The sequence below is a fragment of the Hippopotamus amphibius genome, chromosome 5 (assembly GCF_030028045.1).
Source record: "Hippopotamus amphibius kiboko isolate mHipAmp2 chromosome 5, mHipAmp2.hap2, whole genome shotgun sequence".
Taxonomy (NCBI): Eukaryota; Metazoa; Chordata; class Mammalia; order Artiodactyla; family Hippopotamidae; genus Hippopotamus; species Hippopotamus amphibius.
The window spans coordinates 12853618-12877719 of NC_080190.1; the positions used below are offsets into that span (position 1 = coordinate 12853618).

The 24102-nt window shown below is 38.0% G+C and overlaps 1 protein-coding gene, 1 non-coding gene and 1 pseudogene across 8 annotated transcripts in view; 2 read left to right on the forward strand and 1 right to left on the reverse strand.

Annotated features, from left to right (window-relative positions):
- The window catches only part of INPP5F (inositol polyphosphate-5-phosphatase F), an 81775-nt gene that overhangs the window by 49017 nt on the left and 8656 nt on the right, over positions 1–24102 (reverse strand). For 6 of the 7 annotated variants that reach the window (XR_009053762.1, XM_057735306.1, XM_057735310.1 and 3 more), the window contains exon 2: positions 12283–12363. Coding sequence is in view for 5 of the 7 variants with exons in the window: in XM_057735306.1 (XP_057591289.1) it covers positions 12283–12363 (81 nt within the window). In the remaining 2 variants the exon portion in view is untranslated. Of the gene's footprint in view, positions 1–2110; positions 2417–12282; positions 12364–24102 lie in introns of those variants that run through there. The other variant, XM_057735311.1, reaches the window with a different exon arrangement.
- Positions 11262–11333, forward strand: TRNAE-UUC (transfer RNA glutamic acid (anticodon UUC)). Its single transcript has one exon. It is a non-coding gene; the product is annotated as a tRNA-Glu (tRNA).
- LOC130853434 (60S ribosomal protein L17-like) lies at positions 19331–20039 on the forward strand (annotated as a pseudogene).

Sequence of the window (24102 nt, forward strand, 5' to 3'; positions counted from 1 at the left end):
CTTATGATTGATACTAAAAACCACTGAATTGTAATTTAAAAGAGTGAATTTTATGGTGTGTGAACTATGTCTCAATTTAAAAAAAAAAAAACCTCCTTCTAAAGAACAAAAGAACTCGTGAGGAGTCTTACCTACCAGAGCAGAGAAAAAATAAATAAAAAGTATATTTTCTGCCAAGCACAGAGATATGGGTATTTGAAATAGTGTTCGAAGGAGCAATTAAAATTATCATAATGGAAAAAAAATGAAAAATTTGAATTGGACACTAAGGTATTTCTAGGCTGACTCCAGAAAACAAAGCAAAACAAAAAACCTCATGAGGGGACTTCCTAGGTGCCAGTGCAGGGGACATGGGTTCAAGCCCTGCTCCAGGAAGATCCCTCATGCCGCAGAGCAATGAACCCCAGGCACCACAACTATTGAGCCTGTGCTCTAGAGCACATGAGTCACAACTACTGATCCCATGTGCTCCAACTACTGAAGCCCGAGAGCCTAGAGCCCGTGCTCCACAACAAGAGAAGCCACCGTAATAAGTAGCCCATGCACCTCAATGAAGAGTAGCCCCTGCTCGCCACAACTAGAGAAAGCCCGTGTGCAGCAATGAAGACCCAGTGCAGCCAATAAATAAATAAATAAATATAAAAAACAACAACGAAAACAAAACCTCATGAGAAATAGCAATCTGTATTCCTGAAAGTATTTTGCCTTAGTTGAAATAAATTACAATGATAAACATACAGAGCCCTGGAAGTTTGGCAAGAATGAGCGTGTTGGTTACAGGGTTAAATGATCCAAATATATTTTCTCTAGTTTGAGTTTTAAGCCAAGAAAAATGTAAAACTATAGCATCACTATTTTTCAGCAATGCCAGTATCCAGTCAGGTGTAATTTTGTAGCAAAGTTTTTCAAAGCACAAATGCAGGTTATTGCATTAACTTATATCACCCACCAAGAAAAGAAACTTGGCTCAATTAAAACTGCCACAATGAGATCTGGATATGCAGTATAACCAAGTGTCAAAGGTAATTTAGTCTAGCAAGGTCTTTTGGCATAAAGATATCTTTTCAACTTTTTAAAGATATCACAATGGAGAAAAAAGGTCAATTTTATAACCCTGGCTCCTTCAGGAAAAGACAGACAAGGAAATCTGACTTCCCCAGAAAGATAAGAAAACTGATTAGGAAGTGACTATTTTGAAAAGCATGACCAGTTAGGGGCAAGCTAAAACAACAGTCCTGGAAAAGATTCAGTTGCTTGCCCTATACAATAATTTACTCAGTTAGAAGAGAGTAAGTTATGGTAGGATAAAGGTTTTCATTAAAAAAAATTTTTTTCTAAAATCAGATGAAAATCTTTTCTCCCTACTCATGACCTCACCTCTAGGAAGTACTGCATCTACATATTTCTCAACATGGCTATCCATCCTACCGACATACAGAAAAGATAAGCATTTGATCCAACGATGAATGTCTAGCAATCCTTTTTATTTTTATTAATGCTAATTATATAGGAAATGAAGGAATACATTCCATTTGTCTAAAAATGTAAACATCACATATAAAATTAATGTTCCATTTGACCATTGGTCTCCACCCATGGAAATTCTTTAAATCCAACCCAAACCCCACTTTGTGAGTTCTCTCATATAAGGAGACTTGCCGAGATGGAGAGCAATTGGTTACCACTGTTGGCATTAGTCCTTTTAATCTTACTTGAGAATTTAACGACTTTTTAAACATACATAACTTAGGGAATTCCCTGGTGGTCCAGTGGTTAGGACTCTGCGATTCCAATACAGGGGGCACAGATTCGATCCCTGGTCGGGTTTAATCCCTGGTCGGGTTACTAAGATCCTGCATTCTTTGAGAATGGGCCCCTAGTAAGTATTTGGTGGTGTAATTTACCTTTTTTTTTTTTTTTAAAATGCAACACAGCTTTAGTCTTTCCAAAGCATTTAATTTAGCCTTCAAAGAAACAGGAAGTCTTTTTTGTATCAAAACTTATAGTTGATGGGCTTATTTAATTATGTAATTACAATATAAAACAAGTGTAAACAGGTTTGGAAATAAAACACAGCCCATGATCCATCAGAAGAGAGAGGGTTTCCTACCCAGTCTCTATCAGCCTTCAGAGCATCCAATGCATCCACCCAATAGACTCTGCAGAGGCAGTGAGGCATGCTGGTTAATCTGGCAAACAGGTTAAGTGAAATTCAGTTAAAAGAGGTTCTACTGATAGAAATATACATGCAGTACATGTTCTCTGGGCCAGACACTTGAAGTGAATGAAATATTTGTGTGAAATGATTTTGCTTTTCTGATCTTTTTTCTTCTGGCTCACCTTTTTCCAAAGATTGGTCCTGATTTGAACTGGTTCAGTGGGATTTTTTTTAAGATTTTTTTAGAGAAAAAACCCTTATTTATTTACTTTTGTAGCATACAACCATAAGTTTCTGCTTTCACTGCTCTTTGGACACTTTCTGGTTTCTCTGTATCTCTCTACAAACATTCACATTATGACCAAAGGCAAAAGTAAAAAAGAAGGCAGGTCTGATAATGACTCTCATGTGTGTTCCTCCTTTAGCTTGCCCAGATCCTTCGGACTGTACTCCTGAGGACAAAGCGCTTCCTTCAGCTCTTCTAGATCCACATCTCCCGGAGTGTCCACAAGGAGAATCTGGGAAATGACAAAGCAGAGAGTACCCCGCACCCTAACGCTCGAAGTCAGCTGTGAACAGAAGAGTCAGCACAATAGAATTTATAATTATATCCACATGCCAATAACTACTAACCCAGGTGGTTACTACTGTACATATTCCAAAGTTGTAACATAACATTCAAATAACAAATATTTAAATTCTTGAAGAGCTTCTGCCTCTTTATTAGAAGCATAAAAGATTATGCCTCTCATAAATGCTCAGAGTCTGCATTTGCACCAGATGAATCACAGGGTGAAGATGTGTTAGCATGAAAGAAAAAGAGAATTAGGAAAGGGAATTATAGTTGGCTCACCTTTCCTTTCTCCTGTGTCAAGCTGACAATAAGAATACTTACATGTTTCTCTGCCATTTCAAGATGACAGTATGAACTAATAAATTAAAGCCAAATGACTCATTGCTCTTTTTATATTTTAAGGCTTAGGTGCATACAAATTTAAAATTGCTATGTCTTTCTGGTGACTTGAACATTTGCTATTTTTGAAATGTATATCTCTTCATGCTTCTTTCCTTAAAGTCTGTTTTGATATTAGTACAGACACATCAGTTTTCAGTAGGTTAGCATTTGCTTGGTTTCTTTTTCTGTCCTTTTACTTTAGACCATTTTGTATGTGTGTGTATATATATGTGTGTATATATACATATCTCTCTCTCTCTAAGGTATTTGTCTTAAAAACAGCTTGTAGATTAATTTTATTGTTTTTCCATTATGAAAAGTCCATTCATATAAAATGTAATTGCTGATATACTTAAGAATCATTCCACCATCTTACCATTTTTCCCACCTGTTCTACATACTTTCTTTTGGATTAAGCACTAAAATTATTATTATTCCATTTCCCCCTTTATTAGCTTTTTATAACCTTTAACTATTCTATTAGTGTTATATTGTAGGGTCTGATGATACAAGCCCTAACTTACAAAAGCCTAATGAAAATTAGTACTTTTGCCAGTTCCTGGACAGTGGAAGAACCTTAGAACAACAGCCCTTTCTAGCTCTCTATTGTTATTATTATTGTTGTGTGTTTCCATTCTGCGTTAATTTCAAACCTCATATAAAGCCAACTTCATTTAAATTTACCAACACCTTTACTCTTTCCATTGATTTTCATTCCTTCCTACATCTCCACACTCCTATCTGGAATCATTTTCCTTTTATCTGAAGAACTCTTAGTATTTCTTTTAGTGTAGATACTGATGACAAATTCTGTTTGGCTCAAAATGTCCTTTTTCCCTTATTTTTTAAAGTATAAAATTCTAGACAGGCACTTTGAAGATAGCATTCCACTGTCTTCCAGTTTTTCCATTGTTCCTATCAAGGTTTATTGAATGCCCTTGGATTTAATGTGTAGTTTTTCTGTGGCTGCTTTAGAGTGTTTTCTTTCTCTTTAGTTTTCACCAGTTTTACTGTGAGGTGCCTGAGTGTGTTGTTTTCTTTGCATTTTTTCCCCTTGCAGTTCAAAATATTTCTTGACATTGTGACTTGTATTTATAGCTGGTGTTAGAAAATTCTTGGCTGTTATCTCTTCAAATACTGCTAGTCTATTGCTGTCAGAAACAATCTCTGACGAGTTTCTCTTGATCTCATTTTTTTAAATGCATGAAGTATCTTTTAAATGATCTGTTATATAATATATTAACACACTATGCATTCTAAGAGAATCTAATAATTACATAATGTCTTAATGGCTTACCTCAAGATAAATTATGTTCCAATTTGATGGATCCTGCTTTTTTCTTTTAAACAAATCTTTGGTAGGAATTTAAATTCAGTCCAATGTGTACATAAAACCTACTTCATTGATACCTACTGCATAAGCTATTAACTGGCCATTTAGTACTTTTAAATGAATATAAGCATAAGTCTAACAGGTTTCATGCAAACTTATGCATTAATTTAAATTTCTACTAAAAGACATGGATTCATGGTATGTTTAATATAACTTTTTACTTTATATTTAAGGCTATTTCTATTTTTTTAAAACTACATTAAGTAAACTTTAATATTATTGGAAAAAACAGTCCAAGTTTAAAATTTGTTCAAAATTGTACAGAGAACTTGCTTCTCCAGTGATATATCTGACATCTCTAAGTTACCTTTAAAACTAAGGAAAAAATAATAATAGCCAGCATCTACTGAATGCCTACTATTATCAGGAGCCATGCTAAGCACTTCATGTGAGTTTTATTAAATCTTACAATAACCATATCTAGGAGGTGTCATCATCTTTCTCTTATAGTCGGCAACTGAGGCTTCAATGAAGTAACCTGATCCAAGGCAATCGTGTGATCTCAAGGTTAGTCCACTGCTGGGGCCAGTGCCTATTTAGTGACATTTGGGGAATGGCTTATTCCACTGAAAAATAAAGGGTCAGAAGCAATGGTGGGAATTCCCTTTGACATGGTTTTGTAAGTGAGCATTCCAGTGGATGTCAGGTTCCTGTTAAGGGCTGAATTATGTCCCCTTAAAATTCCTATATTGGAGGACTTCCTAGGTGGTGCAGTGGTTAAGAATCCGCCTGCCAATACAGGGGACACAGGTTCGAGCCCTACCCTGGGAAGATTCTACATGCCAAGGAGTAACTAAGCCTGTGCACCTCAACTACTGAGCCCGTGTGCCGCAACTATTGAAGCCCATGTACCTAGAGCCTGTGCTCCGCAACAAGAGAAGCCACTATAATGAGGAGCCTGCACACCACAATGAAGAGTAGCCCCCACTCACAGCAACTAGAGAAAGCCCGTGTGCAGCAACAAAGACCCAATGCAGACAATAAATAAATAAATTTATTAAAAAAAAAATCCTATATTGGAATCCTAACCCCAAGTACCTCAGAATGTGACTCTATTTTAAAGAGCGGGATGTTCAGAGATGTAATTAAGTTACATGAGGTCATGAGGGAGGGCTCTAATCCAATATGACTGGTGCCCTTATGAGAGGATATTTGAAGACAGACACACACAGAGTGAAGACAACATGAAGATAATGTGAAGACACAAGGAGAAGACAGCCATCTGCAAGCCAACGAAAGAGGCCTCAGAAGAAACCAACCCTGATGACACCCTGATCTTGGACTTCAAGCCTCCAGAAATGCGAAAAAATAAATTTCTGTTTAAGCCCCCCAGTCTGTGGAACTTTGCTGCGGCAGCCCTAGCAAACTAATACGGTTCCTAAGTCATGACTGCTTATATCCCATGAGCCCGATGACAGTCACGGCTCACCCACGCCATTTTTAGACTGTCAATGACAACTGTTCAAGTAAACTTATGTTCCCATCTCACTAAGCAAGAACAAAAATTCATGCATTAATATGTAGAGACTAAGTAGGAGGGAAACAGGAGTGAGAAAGAGTTTAAGTACAGACATTTTATTCCCCTCATCTTCTACCCCCAGAAGGAAAGATGCCCCCGTGGGAAAATGCACATGGAGTGACTATCAGTTCTAACACATGTCAGTAGTGCACTGCCCACTGGCCAAGGTAGTAGTGCGGCCAGAGCAAGAGCTCTAATGGGTCACAGGGAGAGGAGGAGATGAGGCATGCCCAGGACAGAGGACGAAGAAAGAGAAGATGAGAAGAGTAAGATGGATGCTCAGAGGGTGGGAGCCGGGGGTGGAGTGATACACAGGGTGCGGCTGCAGTTCCCTCGTGGGTGAGGGAAAGAAGAGTGGGAGGCCCAGAAAAGATCTTCCTTTGCTTCCTCCCCACACCTTTTCTTAACAGCCAAACCTTAGAAGTGATGTGACAAGAGGGAAGAAAAAAAAAAAGGTACAGAGGGTAGGAGAGTGAAAAACTAAGACACCTTCCCTGCCCTTCTTTACTTCTTTTTAATATTTTCTTTCTCTAATTCACTATTCCCCACCTTTCTCTCTTCCAAAATATCCTATATAACAGGTATCTACACTGCCTACCAATTTCTCGTTTTTGGTCCAAAGAAAGGCACGTGGTACAAGGAGAGAAAGTGCATGTAAACAGGGGCTGACCACAGGAGATGACCAAGGGAAATGCCCACACCATCGTCACCTCCTAATGACCATACTTTCACTGCATCAAACTCATCAACCAGTAACATATTTGTATATTGCTTGTAGGAAATGACTTTGGGTTGTCTGCCAAGTGCAAACCCTCCTGCTTTGCCTGCCTGTCCTGCTTACAGCAGTGGGCATGTGTGAACTTTGTCACCAGGGAAGCCCCTGGCTCAGGGTGAGCCAAAAAGAGTCTCTTCCCTAGGGGTCTGAACTAGATAGCTAGTCAGTCTCCAGGGGTTGTAGGGAACATCAGATGTTAGTTGGCTTGAGGGCTGAGGTTGGTTTGAGTACCACATAAGGGAAGAAATTTTGTCCCAGCTACACAGAAACAAAGAAAGCCAAAAGAAGAGAAGAATGCAGGACCTATATAGGGAAAAGTGGTGGTCAGAGATCACCTACTGCAAAATGTAATCTCAGATCCTGAACAAATCCACTTTTTGTTTTCCTAATAAAAATCTGTTTGCATAAAATGATGGGTTTTTATTTGTAACCAAAAGAACTGATAAAATAGTGATAATTTACTAAGCACCTTTAGGTATATTATCTTGAGACTCACATTACCCTAAAGAAAAAAAGTGGGCAGTTATTTTACTCTTGTTTTACAGTTTACAAAGTAGAGGAGGCTCTAGGGCATTGTGGCCCCAAAGAACCAGCTTCCTGGGATGCAAACCCTCATGAAGTCCTTTCCCATGTTGGGTCTGGGTTTGGCTGTGTGACCTCCTTTGACCAATGAGATATTAACAAGTTCAGTTATATTATTAACAAGCAGAAGCTTGGTAAGCCCTTATACATTGGAACTTGTCATTTAGCACCCTGAAGGGATGCCCAGGCATCCAGGAGAGAGAGAGGCCCCAAGGAGAGGCCTTGTGAGATAAGATACATGGACAGAGATGCCACACGAAGGAAAACTGAGATGCCCCAGGCAAACCTCCAGCTGAATGCTGCCACATGGATGACCCCAGCCAACAGAAGGAAAGGGCAGAAGACCCGCATGGTCAATCCATAGAACCTCGAGATACTATACATTGTTGTTGTTGTAAGGTGTTAACTTGTGGGGCGGCTTGTTACACAGCAATAGATGAAACACATGTTATGTAACTTCTTCTATATCTCACAGCTAATAAATAAAGCTTGAATTCAGGTCTCTTGACTCATGTCAGTGATTTATTCACTGTTTCAAGATGTAACTGAAATTGGAGAAAAATAACTCCAAAGTTTTATACACTTCACTTAAACAATAAAAAATGAATTTCAGCTCAGAACATTCAACTGTGAAATTATCCTGTCAGCATATAAATGAATTAAAAATATACGTATGTAAATGTGGACAGGTAGGAGAGTGCGACTAAAATACTTAGCATGTTACACAACGTCTAAATGCTTTTCTCCTTTGTACTGAAAGAATTTAAAAACTACCAAAGACAGAATGTACAATAATGCTCACAGCGGTATTATTTCCAATGGCAAGAAGACAAACAATAACAAAGATTACCCAAGGACAGGAAAAAGGACAGATTATAATATATTCATACAATAGTGAAAATATGTAACTGAAGTTTCATACGTCAACAGGAATAAATGTCAAAGTGTCAAGTTGTAGGGGTCAAGGGAAGAAGTGAAAGAACACAAACAGCTTAATATCATTTACATAAAATTTCCAAAACACAAACCTTAGCAACATATTGCTTAGGGATATATATGTAATAGAAGCAATAATGAAAATCAAGACACTAATAAGTATAATATTCAAAATCGCAGATTCTCTTGAAGGGAAGAAGGCAGGAGAGGATACACTTGGAGAAAGACAGTGATGGCTCCAAAGCCACTGGTTATGTTTCATTCCTTAATGAAATAAGGTGGTAGATAAACATGTGTTTGTTTTACAGCAAGCTATACTGCATATCCGTGGTAAATAGCTTTTTGTGTCTATAAATTATTTAACACATTTTTTAAAATAACCACAAGAATCTAGCAAAAGAAAATTAGACTGTCTCTGGCAATTTGTGCTTTATATTATCCAGAAGTCAACCTAGCTTCCAAACACTCAATAATTTTTTTTTCTTTTTGCTTTCTTATTTTTTAAAATAACTTTATTGAGATGCAATTCATGTAAAGTTTATTGTTTTAAAGTGTATAATCAATAATTTTATTTTAAGAGCACTTTTAAAAGCACACTACAGAGGTTGCTACACTCCCAATAACATAGTAGTAACAGCAAAGCTTCCTATAGCTCTTAACTCACATTAAAATCGATATGAAAGGAAAAACAGATATTTAAATTTAGTGATGGACTTCCCTGGTGGCGCAGTGGTGAAGAATCCCCCTGCCAATGCAGGGGTCACGGGTTCGAGCCCTGGTCCGGGAAGATCCCACATGCCTCAGAGCAACTAAGCCCATGAGCCACAACTACTGAGCCTGTGCTCTAGCGCCTTCGAGCCACAACCCCTGAAGCCCGTGCTCCTATGTGCCTAGAGCCCGTGCTCCACACCAAGAGAGGCCACCGCAATGAGAAGCCCATGTACCACGAGTAGCCCCTGCTTGCCGCAACTAGAGAAAGCCCATGCACAACAAGGAACACCACAGCAACAAAGACTCAATTCAGCCAAATAAAAAAAATAATTTTTTAAAAATAAACGTCGTGCTTAAAATATTTCATTTAGCCCTTTCCATGACTTTTTGGGACCTGCCTATGTAATATCTACCTTTTTACACACAAAATTCCCTCCTAACTAGGCACAGGTGCCTATCCTTCCAAGGAGGGCCTAGAGAATGACCTAGACCTTCCATCGATTTGCCTACCCTGGAAATGGCTTCCGAAAAAGACTGCACTGTGTACTAACAGACCCCTATTCTTCCCTGGCCAGAGATGACTATATCAAAAATGGACAACTGGCCCAAAGCCAACCAGTCCTGGTCTGATACCCGCCTACCTCTCCAGCCTTATTCCTACTATCCTCTCCCTCAAAATCAATATAGTTGGTATATCGTTCTGTCAGAGCACCTATCACAGTTAACAAATAATTACACATTTATTTCAGTGATTACTCACTAATGTCTGTCTTCCCTCTTAAACTGTAAGCTCCACGAGGGTGGGAACGGGTCAGTTACTGTTCACTACAGCATTTCACCAATTAGCACAGTTCCTGACACAATTCCTGAAAATAGGCATTTAATAAGTTGGGTTTTCTTTTAAGAGGAAGAAAGGATTTTAATATTATGCCCCCATTCTCTAAAGCCTTTGGGGCATCCTTTGGAGATAGTGAGTTCAGTTCCAGACCACTGCAATAAAGCAAATAAAATGAGTCACATAAAATTTTTTGGTCTCCCAGTACATGTAAAAGTTGTCTACACCAAAATGTAGTCTATTAAGTGGACTTGCATTATGTCTAAAAATATATACATAGCTTAATTAAAAATACTTTCTTGCTGAACATACAATGCAGAAAAGACAGTCTCTTCAGCAAGCGGTGCTTGGAAAGCTGGAAAGCCCACGTAAATCAATGAAGTTAGAACACTCCCTCACACCATGCACAAAAATAAACTCAAAATGGCTTAAAGACTTAAATATAAGACATGACACCATAAAACTTCTAGAACAGAACATAGGCAAAACATTCTCTGACATAAATAGTATACCAATGTTTTCTTAGGTCAGTCTCCCAAGGCAATAGAAATAAAAAAAAGGAAAAAATGAGACCTAATCCAAACTTAGAAGCTTTTGCACAGCAAAGGAAACCATAAACAAACAAAAAGACAATCTACAGACTGGGAAAAAATATTTGCAAACAATGTGACCAACAAGGGCTTAATTTCCAAAATTTACAAACAGCTCATACAACTCAATAACAAAAGAACAAACAACCCAATCAAAAAATGGGCAGAAGATCTAAGTAGATATTTCTCCAAAAAAGACATACAGTGGCCAGTAGACACATGAAAAGATGCTCATCATTGCTAATTACTAGAGAAATGCAAATCCAAACTACAATGAGGCACCACCTCACACCAGTCAGAATGGGCATCATTTAAAAAGTCTGCAAATAACAAATGTTGGAGAGGGTGTGGAAAAAAGGAAACCCTCCTGTGTTGTTGATAGGAATGTAAATTGGTGCAGCCACTATGGAAAACAGTACAGAGGTTTCTTTAAAAACTAAAAATAGTTGCCGCATGATCTAGCAATCCCACTCCTGGGCATATATCTGGAGAAAACTATAATTCGAAAAGATACATGCATCCCAATGTTCACAGCAGCACTATTTACAATAACCAAGACATGGAAACAATATAAATGTCCAGCGACAGATGAATGGATAAAGAAGATATGGTATATCTATAAATATATAGAGATAGGTATCTCAATACAATGGAACATTACTCAGCCATAAAAAAGAATGAAATAATGCCATTTGCAGCAACATGGACAGATCTAAAGATTATCATACTAAGTGAAGTCAGAAAGAGAAAGACAAATACCATATGATATCACTTATATGTGGAATCTAAAATATGACACAAGGGAATTCCCTGGTGGTCCAGTGGTTAGGACTTGGCACTTTCATTGCCAGGGCCCAGGTTCAATCCCTGGTCAGGGAATTAAGATCCTGCAAGCTGTGTGGCAAGGCCAAAAAAAGAAAGAAAAAAAGGGGGGAAAAATGATACAAATGAACTTATTTATAAAACAGAAAAAGACTCACAGACATAGAAAACAAACTTATGGTTACCAAAGGGGAAAGGGGGTAGGGGAGGGATAAATTAGGAGTTTGGGATTAGCAGATACAAACTACCATATGTAAAATAGATAATCAAAAAGCTCCTACTGTATAGCACAGAGAACTATAATCAATATCCTGTAATAAACCGTAACAGAAAAGAATATGAGAAGGAATAAGTATAAACATGTATAACTGAATCACTTTGCTGTACACCAGATACTAACACAACACTGTAAACCAACTATACTTCAGTTAAAAAAATACTTTCTTGGGACTTCCCTGTCAGTCCAGTGGTTAAGACTCCATGCTTCCACTGCAGGGGGTGCAGTTTCGATCCCTGGTGGGGGAACTAAGGTCCCACATGCCGTGACCAAAACAAAAAAAAAAACAACAGCAAAAATACTTTCTCGCTAAGAAATGTTAACCATCATCTGAGTCTTCAGTGAGTTGCAGCAGTAACAAAGATCACATCACAGATCACTGTAACAAAGTTTGAAATATTACAAGAATTACCCAAATGTGACACAGAGATATGAAATGAGCAAATGCTGGAAAAATGGCACCAATATATTTGTTTCACACAGGGCTGCCATAAACCTTCAATTTGTAAAAAAAAAAAAAACAAAACCGCAGTATCTGCAAAGGACAATAAAATGAGGTATGCCTGTATTTTTGTTTCACTGATATGGAAATATACCCACTTTGGGCAGCCCCAAAATTAAGGTAAAGGAATCAATGCCATTACAGAATCTACATTTATCCTCAAAGAAGAAAATGTCATAGAATGCCACATTAAACTTGACAAGTTTAAGGAGTTTACAGAAACATACCTGAGTGAAGCTGAATTTTCCCAATAACACCTTCTACCAACCCCAGACAAATGGGATTCCAGGCAAGAAGCAGATCAGTAGCTAAAAATAAAATAAGAAGCAATCATGAGAAAACATTCATCAGAAAACATAATAAAAGAGTATCTTTATAGAGAACAAACTAGTGGTACCAGTGGGGAGAGGGAAGGGAGGAGGGGCAATATAAGGGTGAGGGAGTCAGAGGTACAAACTATTGGGTGTAAGATAGACTCGAGGATGTATTTTACAACACAGGAAATATAACCAATATTTTCTAACAACTGTAAATGGAAAGTAACTTTTTAAGTTGTATAAAAATAAAAATTTTTTAAAGAAATGTCACAGAAATGTCACAAGATGATTAATAATAATAAAAAAAGTGTTTTTAGCAGTATATTAAAAAATGACCAGCATCCCAAAAGAGCAGTTTTCAACACCTAGAACTAAATACATTACTATCAAGCAATTTGTGGAAAAATATTAAGTCTGAGGCCTGAATAAGTATTCTAATATATGGACAGTTATGGGGAGATAAAGGAAATTCTAAAACTCTACTCAGATGGGAGGCAGTACTTTGGCGCCCTGCAGTGGAGGAAGAAGGCTGGTACATTGCAAAAGGGCAAACAAGAAGAGTTATCCAAGGTCCTATCACCATAGCCAGTCCCAAATCCAAAGACAAGGCCTGAGAAACCACCACAGAGATGTCCATTCACGGGATCATACTCTGGAAAATACCCTTTCCCAAAGAAGCTAACACCAAGCAAAGAAACCCAGAAATCCAGCCAGTGCTCTTTTATGTGACTTCTATGGCAACAACAATAGGAATTGCTTCCATTTATATTGAGTGCCTACTATGTGCCAGGCATCCAATCAGGGTTCCTCACCTGAACCACAGAACAAGACAATGATTTGGATGATTGTTTTCTCAATTCTTCCAAGGATGGTACATGAATTGTACCATTCTAGACACACAAAAGAGAAGCTAATTCATTACACACAATGGATGCCTGAGGATATTAGGGCTTAATTTTGTTGTGGAATTCAGGCTACAAAAGGCTGCTATATCCATGGAGATAAAGGTAACATTAGTGGTGGTTCAACAGCAGGAAAAAGATTAGCAAGAACAAAAACAGTGATTCTCTTAGCAGAAAATTAAAATTAATTTAAATTACTGCCATTTAAATTCTATTTTAATGAAATGTACAATCAATCTGTAACTCATGTGGGTAATTACAGAGGACTTAACAGTTTGGTCTCCAAATCCATTTGAGTTTTGACTACTGTATCTTGAACATCTTTGTTGTTAATGATATATTCAATGGGAGGCAAAAAGAAAAAGTTAACTTTTTTATTTCAAGAATTAAAGTAGAATAGGGCATTAATCTTTTAAAAGGCTGTTATACACATTATCATTTCTAATCCTGACAGCTCTATGAGTTAGGTATTAGGAGTCCCAATTCCCGGATGAGGAAATGGAGCCTTCGAAAAGTAGAGTGGCCACGTCATACAATGGATCAAGGGCAGAGCTACAGTTCAAAGCCAGGTCTGCATGACTCATAGCCTGTGCTCCTAACCATCCAACTACAGTGCCTCCCTCAGAATATATATATGGAACTAATCAATGAGACAATATTTACATTTTAAGTAACATGCATTCTTATTATAAATACTGTATAAAATTGGAAAAATTATTTTATCACTTCCATCCCACCACTCAGAGATAACATTTTTTTGCTACATTTCACATCGTTTATTTGTGGGCATATTCAACTGCAATATTGCAAATACAGCACTATATGTTAATTTTTCTCACAACATTTCATGAATATTTTCTCACATCTTTACAATATTCTTCAAAATTATACCTTCACGGCGGTCGAATTTTCCACTTAAGGAAGCACTTCCTCACTCTTGGGCATTTAAGTGATTTCCAGTTTTTCCCTGTTATAAAAAATACTGTGATAAATGATGAACATGATGCAAATATTTTATTTGCCTCCCTAATTAATAGCTGTAGGACAGATTCCTAGGAATGAAGTAGGTGAAAACAAAAAATTTACAGCTTTCAAATATTACCAAATTGCTTTCTAGAAGGTTATGTGCCAAGTAAGATTCCTGCCACAAGCATATGAAAATTTCCTATGCTTGCCATCATTTAGAATTTCTTTTTAAATTTTCCTAATTTGATGGCATCCATTGCCTAAATGATGTTTACTTTCTTTTCATTGTTGGTAAGATTAAACATGTAATTATAAAACCGGCTGCTTATATTTCTTCTATAATTTTCCTACTCTTATCCGCTAACAATTTTTCTTTATGTTCCTTATTGACTTACTAGTTCTTTTATTTATATTAAGAACATCAACTCTGACATGTTGGTAAATATTTTCAGTTTTAAATTTTTATACGAATCTGTCATTTTTTCATTTTTTCACTTATCATTATATTATCTAAGTTGCTCCTTATCCATTATCAATTATATATTTATTAATTTTACCTCTTTGTTAATTTATAAAAATGTAACTCTTAACTCTGGAATTCATGTTGGTGTACAAACTAAAAGCACCCCAATTTCTTTCCAAATAACCAGAATCCCTGTCAGGCAGGCCAGATCTCAACATCTGCCAACACAGATGCCCCTGCTAAGGAAAGAGCTTCAGCTACTCATAAACCCACCCTGAGCTCAGATGAACAACCACACCTGTAAGACTCTGTCCCTTGGGTTTCAAATGAGCTCTAGGAATATGGAGGAAGATGAAAAAGAGCTAAAGCAGTCATGGACAGTTACACGGAGGAAGTGGAACTTCAAGCATAGGGAAATCAGAAAGAAAAATAATGCAGCGGAAAGAAAGTACAAGGTTTGTTTTGGAATCCGTCTCTTCACTGGGGAAACACGTATCAAGTACCTTCCAGGAACCAGGCACTGTTATCAGGCTAAGAAGATATAAAAATAAAGGAGCAATCACTATAGATCAGAAGACCAATGAGTATGGAGAGTATGGTGGAGCTCTTTATTGTTGAAACTGGAAAAAGTAAACTGAGGCCAATAAGGAGAGACATGAATAAAAGACTAATTTACTTCTTGAAGGCCTTCGCAGGCAGATAATGACAAAAGTAAAGCAAGACTGCAGCCAGGGATTAGCTGACAGTACTGAAAGGAGGTGGAGACTGCAGGTAGGGAAAGGAGCTAGAAGGTTATTTATTACAAGAGTCTTGGCTTAAAAGGATATGGTAGCTTGGGGAGCAGGGTGGGCAGGAGGTGAAGAAGGTACTGAAGGAGATTAACATGAAACACCTCAAGGAAGCTACACAAAGGACAGGAAGAGAGTAAATTTAAAAATGACAGTGAAACATCTATCCTCCCTTGAGAGGGATAAGATGCGGACACAGATAAGTAAGAAGGAGCAAGGCAGAAAAAAGCAGGGTATACAGCAGCTGGGAGAAAAGGTGGGCGAGAACATCTTAATAATACCCTTTTGCACCTTTGGCATTTTGAACCATGTGACTATATCAGCCATTCAAGAAAATTAAAATTTCACCTTAAAAAAAAAGAAAAAACTATAAAGATGACCAAGTTCTGTGATCTAAGGACTACAAATAATAGTCACTGATAATAATCTTTGAGGTCCAGAGAGAGAACTAGTTAAGCCCATTAAGACTGAGTTTATGATAGAATGGTCAAGGAGAAATGTCTAGGTATTAAGTACCAGAGGAGATATTAAAGAAGGAAAAGAAAACAAAAGAAAATGAAATCAAAAGTACAGGTATAAAAGTTAACCTTGGAAAAGAAAGATACTACTTTTTTCTAAGTTTGGAAGAAAAGATGAAAAGGCTAAATATAGAAAGAGATGAGAAGCAGATGGATGTATCGGATGGCCTTGACTCAGTAAAAATAGGAGTCAAAGTCATCTTTGCTTTAGCAGGGGGAAGGACAGAGGGAGAACAAGAGGAGTACCAGATGCTTGGTGCAGTGAGGGGAATACACAAAGTCAGTTTGCGAATGTTCTGTGTGTATCTGAAAAGCATGTATATTTTCTTAACTTAGTGTTTTCAAGAAAAAGGGTGTCAGTTCAATCCATTAGTGGGTCATTATATCAATTTTATACAATAAGGTCGGCACTAACAGCAATGAAACAGAAAAGAGAAAAACTGCACCATGTAAGGGGGAACACTTCACAAAACTTTTGTTTCTGGTACATACATATATGTGTCTGTTCAAGTCATGATTTTAAAATTATTTCTTCCTTCAAACATTTGAATACACTATTAAACTCTGGAGTGAAGGCTATCAACTTTATTATTTCATTCAACTGCTCTACATACTTGCTAATTTTTTGACTGCTTAGCCTAAGAGTTTGAGAGGGTTCTTTTTTTTTTTTTTTTAATCTCATGATTTGTGTATTTTTTCCATTTTCCTTCTTAATTTTTGTATTATCTCTTTTTGAGACTATGTTGTCAGGCACTCACAAATTCAGGATTATTATATCTTCCTGGTGAGTTGCTCTATTTATCGGGATGTAATAACTGCCTTTATTTCAAATAATGCTCTTTGCCCTAAAGTCTAGTTTGTTTAACATTAATATCATAAAAGAAATACATTAGGCATTAAAAAAATACAAACAACATAGAACATTGCTAATCCAGTCTTATTTCTTCTCCTACCCGCCACACCCTGAGAAACAAAGTCCAAATTCCCTGGAAAGGCTCACAGGGCCCAGTGTGGACTGCTCCTTCTACCCTCCCCACCCCCAGCATCCTTGTCTTCCTACAATCATCCAGAATTGTTCGCAGGCTGGGCCTGGAATGCTGCTCCCCACCCACTTCAGGCTGCTGTTCATTCCAGACTCAGAACAAGGGTCACTGGTGTTCCCTGACACATTCCCCACTCCACCCACCCAGCAGAATTGACCAGTTTCTCTTGTGGTCCCCCGAACCCTGCTCATATATCCATCGTGGCATCTCATTTTGGTTTAATGCACCTAATTACTGACTTGCCTGTCTCCCTGACTGAACAGGTAGCTCATCGAGAACAGAAAATTCATTGAGACCTGATCTCATTTAGCTTTACGTCCCAGGTGCATAATATACAGCAGGCTCCAAAATACTGAACAGACAAATGAACAAATGACACAAAATGGAGAAGCAAGTTGGAGTCAGATAATTTGCACTGAGTCACATTAGAAGGGTTCAGTATTTGAAGTGACAAAGTTAAAGTCATCTGCTCTATTGCAAATAGAGATACGGCTGGCAGAGGTAAAGGGTCCAATACTAACTACACAGCTTGTTAAAATCAAAACCCCATATCCCACTGTCAGTCCAGGGCTCTATCATACCTCTAACACCATAAGTTTCCCCACCAGGTGTAATTACTCAGATACAATACTCTCATTTTAAATTCATACAGAGCTTTCAGCTTCACCACCATCATTCCAGCCACACAAGCCAGAACCTGGGAGACATTCAAAATGCTTTCTTCCTGAGAGTTCCCTGGTGGCCTAATGGTTAGGATTCTGGGCTTTCACCGCTATGGCCTGGGTTCAGTCCCTGGTTGGGGAACTGAGATTCCACAAGCTGCGCAATGTGGTCAAAAAAAAAAAAAAAAAAAAAAAAGCTTTCTTCCTCACCAAGTCCTGTTGATTCTACCTCCTCATATCTGATGAACATTTCACTTCTCTCCACCCCCATTACCACTCTCTTTGTCCAGGGTCAAGACCTCCCACGTCTGGATCATGAGAAAAGCCCTGGGCAGCCCCACATCCAGCAGACTGTTTAACACATAACAGGCACTCAAATATTCCTTCAGCACAGTGAGGACTCTAAGTGGTTTGGTACTGTAAGGCCCCAAAGTAAAAGGCAGGAAGCTGTAAGAATGAGGCTGAAAAACCAAACAGGGACCAACTTAGGAAGACCACAGACAGTAAATTCAGGAGCCATTTCCTCCAGAGAGGGCAGATTTGCATTTGAGATTGAACATTAGGGCCAGTATGTGGAGGGTGGATGTGAGAAGGTAAGCCTAAAGCCGGGGATCCAGGTGACAGACAGATAGGGGTGTGCATGGGGGTGGCCTGGTGCCAAGTCTGGAACTGGAAGGCTGGACAGAGTCAAGAGATTCTGCATGACAGCATGCGTTCCGTGTCCTGACTGAAAAGTCCCAGCTCCACTAGAGTCTTGGAACCTCCTTCAACTTCAGGTCACTCTTTCATAAGCAGGAATTCCATCTAACTTACAGGATTTTTATGAGGATTAAATGAAAGAATTATGTGAAAGTACCCAGCACAATGTCTGGCACATAAATGTTCAATAACTTTTAACTCAAGTTGGGAGATGTATATGCATTTAAAATTCCAGGTTCCTACCACTCAATAAATCTCTCCATACATTTTTATTTCAAGGGTCTACATATGGCTTTTTAAAAAAAAAAAAAAAAGGAAAGGATAAAAAAAAAACCCAACTTTGATAATGTTTTTTACATTAAATCTTACGGTAAGGCCATAATCCCTAAAAGCCTTCTGAGAGTAATAAATGTTTTATGAAAATATCTCAATGCTTAGATATGCCCCCCAAATTCTGTTTCTTCAGAATGTGAAACAGATACAGTGCTCTGTTGCGGCTCAAAATTAGGCATGCAGTCTCAGTCCTAGCAACCTATTTCAGGTCCAAATGGCAAAACAAGCATGACTGCCAGCTTCCTTCCCTCCCCTAAGTCCCCTGTACTGCAGAGGGAACATCTAGAAGTGGTAGAGTCTAAATGGAGGTGAAAATATGCTTGGGAAAAAGACACAGACATCAATAGACCTTAGTTATATATATGAAAATAAGTACTGGGTCCTAAGTTTTGAGAAACCATTGAAGAACAAAAAACAGAATGGGTAGCGAAAGAAGCAAAAACAGAAAGACATCTGACAAAAAATTTCATTTTTATAAAAAAAATTTAAAAAAAAAAGTAAAATTCATAGCATCCAATGGAACACAGTAAAAGGTGATAGAACAGCTTCCTTTTCCGGCAAGCAGCCTGAGGTGACCTCTAAAAATGGTTCACTATTCACCTGACCCAGAAAACCCCACAAAGTCATGCAAGTCAAGAGGTTCAAATCTTCGCGTTCACTTTAAGAACACTCGTGAAACTGCCCAGGCCATTAAGGGTATGCATATCTGAAAAGCCACGAAGTATCTGAAGGATGTCACTTTTAAAAAACAATGTGTCGGGGAGGGTGGGGGGGTCTCGAGGGGGGGGGGATTCAAGGAAGGGAGGGAATACTGGGATATGTGTATAAAAACAGATGATTGAACTTGGTGTACCCCCCAAAAAATAAAAAAATAAAAAAAAAAGATGAAAAAAAAAAAAAAAACAATGTGTGCCATTCCGTCGTTACAATGGTGGAGTTGGTAGGTGTGCCCAGGCCAGACAGTGGGGCTGGACACAGGGTCGGTGGCCCAAAAAGAGTGCTGAATTTTTACTGCACATGCTCAAAAACGCAGAGAGTAATGCTAAACTTAAGGGCTTAGATGTAGATTCTCTGATCATTGAGCACATCCAGGTGAACAAAGCCCCCAAGATGCGGCGAAGGACTTACAGAGCTCATGGTCGGATTAACCCACACATGAGCTCTCCCTGCCACACTGAGATGATTCTTACTGAGAAAGAACAGATTGTTCCTAAACCAGAAGAGGAGGTTGCACAGAAGAAAAAGATATCCCAGAAGAAACTGAAGAAACAGAAACTTATGGCCCAGGAATAAATGCCACAAAAAATAAATGCAAATGTAAAAGCAAAAAAAAAAAAAAAAAAAAAGTGATAGAACAATAACAACCAAAAAACAAAAAACACTACACTGAGAAAAAGCACAATAAATGGAAAACATGAAAAGTGGAAATAACTCATATATATTAATAATTATAATAAATGTAAAGTTTCAACTTACCAATTAAAAGACAGACTATTAAGTCTCAACTCTTCTATTGGTTTATTTAATTCTAGGCCTATTTTGTTTACCACTGTATGCCTGTAGCCCAGCACAGTGTTTGACACACAACAGGGACTATTTCAATAGTTATTGAACCAAATCAGTAAGTAGAAGCAAGCATGAAAGAATGAATTGTAAAATTTCTCCTACCAATTGCTTATTCTCTTCTACTTTTAATAAGACTAGTGTCTTAAGTTTTTATTGTTTTTAAAGAAAGTCCCAAAACACAAGCCTTTGCTATATGGGCACTTTTAATAATAAAAGCATTTCTCTTTCAATAAATATAATAAATGATGAGCATGTTTTCTCACAATGAGAGACTTAACTAAAAATTCTGGGAAACTTTATCTTAAAATCTCTAGCAGGTGCCCACAGCTTCTTAACACCAATATAGAGACAAGAAACAAGCCAGTGGAGGAAGCCTGAAGTAGGCTATATAACTGGCACAAGAAGGGAGGCTAAGTGTGTCTTTTTGAGCCGCTATGACTTTATGCCTGGCATACAACAGACGCTTCAAAATATGTGTATGTGTATTTTTTAATCTATTACTCTTCATTAAGGAGATAAAAATAAATAAAAGCATTAGCAGAATGTCTGTACAGAGGACATGTATGAACCACATTGGTCTAGGCAAATGTAACAAACTATGCTTAGTAATGAACACTCTGTCACCTTATTAATGGCTACTCTGGAGGCAGAAGACACTGGAATGGCAGGGAAAATGGCCAGTGGGCTTGTCCCATCCTTCCACAAAGAACAGTCATGTAACTGATCTGCTCCAACAAACATACTGCTTTCTAACCCTCCCTTCAAAAGGTATATTCCAATGTGGCACACGATTTCAAAAGAGAAACACGAAGTTTGCAAATAGATTTTAAAATTTAGGATTAACAAGATTATCTAGTAAAGAGTAGAGTTGCTTACAAATTACAAAAGCTCAGCATTTTATAAATAAAGCCAAATTTTAATTGGTGAAACCATTAAAGGAACATACACTCGAAGACATAAGTATTTTGTCATAAGTTCAATTGTTTGACCCAGTAGGTCAACATTTCCACTCTTATTTCAGACCCACCTGGCAGTACATGGCTTCTATTTTCATATGCCCTCCTCTTCCTGGTACACAGAGACAAGTGATTAAGTCCTGTGTGCCTGCAGAGAGCATGAGTCACTCATTCCAAGAGCCCAGAATGATGGTGCTCCCTCAGCCCAAGAACAAGCCTGGGTTCTGCACAGCTGCTGAAGTTTATAGGCAGTTTCACTTGTGTCAAAAAAAAGAAAGAAAGAAAAAGTGCTAGTGTATGCATACATAATCAGACCCCAGTTTCATTTCCTGCTAAAGACAAAAGGATATTATTGCTCTGAATCAGAGCAATACCAACAAGTCAAACAGATAAGAAAAAGAGTTCTACAATGAGGAACTAAAAGTCCCAATGGTTAGCTCATCCATACTTCATTCCTCAAAATGTAACTAGGCCAGGAAAAAAGGTTAAGGAACAATTTGATTCAGCTGCCATCTTATAAATGCAAAATTTGACACACGTTTCTCTGAACTCCCTAATTATTTTCCAGCATTCAGCAAGCTAAAGAGCTAATCCAATTTAGAAGTTCTAGCAGCTGCTGCTTTCCCAGTGTGAACTCCAGCTCAATGGCCCGGTATGCTGGCTGTTCACCATCACCATCCGGGAGCTTTATCAATACTGATGCCTGGGCCCCACCCCTCAAGAGTCTGATTCTGTTGGTTAGGGTGGAGCCCAGGCACTGGTATTTTGTAAATCTGCCCCAGGTGATTCTAACGTACAGCCAGGCTGAGAAATACCGGTCCAAGTGATTGTAGCTTACTAGTTGGAACCTGCATTAGCAACTGTAGCTTTATCCTGTCTGATTCAAAGATGATGCCTATGCCCTGTACAGCTTTAAACTCTTTCACGCAATTAAATACCATAAACTGCATAAAGAGCTCATAATATAGTGAATTGGCAAAAAGCTGGTGTAAGCTAGTATAAAAAAAGTACATTCAAAAAAATAACCCTAAGGAGGGGACTTCTCTGGTGGCCCAGTGGTTAAGAATCCGTCTTACAATGCAGGGGAAGGGGGTTCAATCCCTGGTCTGAGAACTAAGATCCCCTACGCTGAGGGGCAACTAAGCCCGTGCACCGCAACTAGAGAGAGGCCTGCGTACCACAACTAAGACCCAACACAGCCCTCCCTCCCTCCCCCCAAAAAAGCTTTAAAAAAATCTAAAAAATAACCCTAAGGGGGGAAAAAAACGAACAAAAATCCCAAGAATAGTTAAAAGATGAGATATACTATCTAGGATAGGGATCCTAAGAATTTTCTATTAAAACAGGGATCTAATTACAGTACAGCAAGAGGGCCACAAAGTTTTGATCATGAAGGATATTAGAAATTGTTTTTTGAGCAGAAGACCTAAATAGACACATTGAAAAGATGTTCAACATCATTAATTATTAGAGAAATACAAATCAAAACTACAGTGAGGTAGCACCTCACAATGGTCAGAATGGCCATCATTAAAAAGACCACAAATAAATGGTGGAGACAGGGTGGAGAAAAGAGAACACTGTTGATAGGAATGTAAACTGGTGCAGCCATTATGGAAAACAATATGGAGGTTCCTCAAAAAAATAAAAATAGAGTTGCCATATGATACAGCAATTCACTCCTGGGCATATACCCAGACAAAACTATAATTCAAAAGGATACATACACCCCTATGTTCATAGCAGCACCATTTACAACAGCCAAGACATGGAAACAACCTAAATGTCCATCAACAGATGAATGGATAGAGAAGTGGTATATATATACACACAATAGAGTATTACTCAGCCATAAAAAAGAATGAAATAATGCCAGTTGCAGCAAAATGGATGGACTTAGAGATTATCATACTAAGCGAAGAAAGTCCAAAAGAGAAAGACAAATGCCATATATCACTTATATGTGGAATCTAAAATACAAATGAGCATATCTATGAAACAGGAACAGACTCACAGACACAGAGAACAGACCTGTGGTTGCCATGGGTTGGGGGGGGGGCAGGGGGGGAGAAGGAAGGACTGGGAGTTTAAGATTAGCAGATGCAAGCTAACATGTATAAGATGGATAAACAAGGTCCTACTGTATAGCACAGGGAACTATATTCAATATCTTGTGACAAACCATAATGGGAAAGAACATGAAAAAGAATATATGTATAACCAAGTCACTTTGCTGTACAGTAGAAATTAACATTGTAAATCAACTATACATCAATAAAATTCTAATTGTCTTAAATTCTATGCTATCCAAACTAAAACTTGTTATGATTCTCTACCTGAAGCATATAGTTCTAATTGTCACATCTCAAGAAAGACCCAGTGCAACTCAAAAAAGAACAGAGGACAACTAAAGAAAAAGACTTTCATGAAAGTCAGACAATGTAATTAGGTCCTGAGAGGATCTGACGATGATATATAAAATTATAAAAGATGTGGACTTTACAGTACATTCAGAATACCAGTATAGGGGACAGAGATTGAAAAGACATGGTTTGGGAATAAATGAAGAGAAGTACAGCTTAAATTACAACTTTCCAAACTCATTACCTTAAGCTGAAAATATAACCAGTCCAAAGAAGGATTAGATAAACCTGTGGATAATAAATTCATAATGTATCACCCAAGAAACATAGCAATGTGTTGGGATGTACCCGTCACCTTCTGCTCTCCCCAAAACTGTCCTGCAATATAACTCTCAGAAATAGGATTCTGAGAGCTAAATGAGAGCACAGGTGAGCTAACAATTGGTATTTTGATTAACTCCTTTTAGAGCT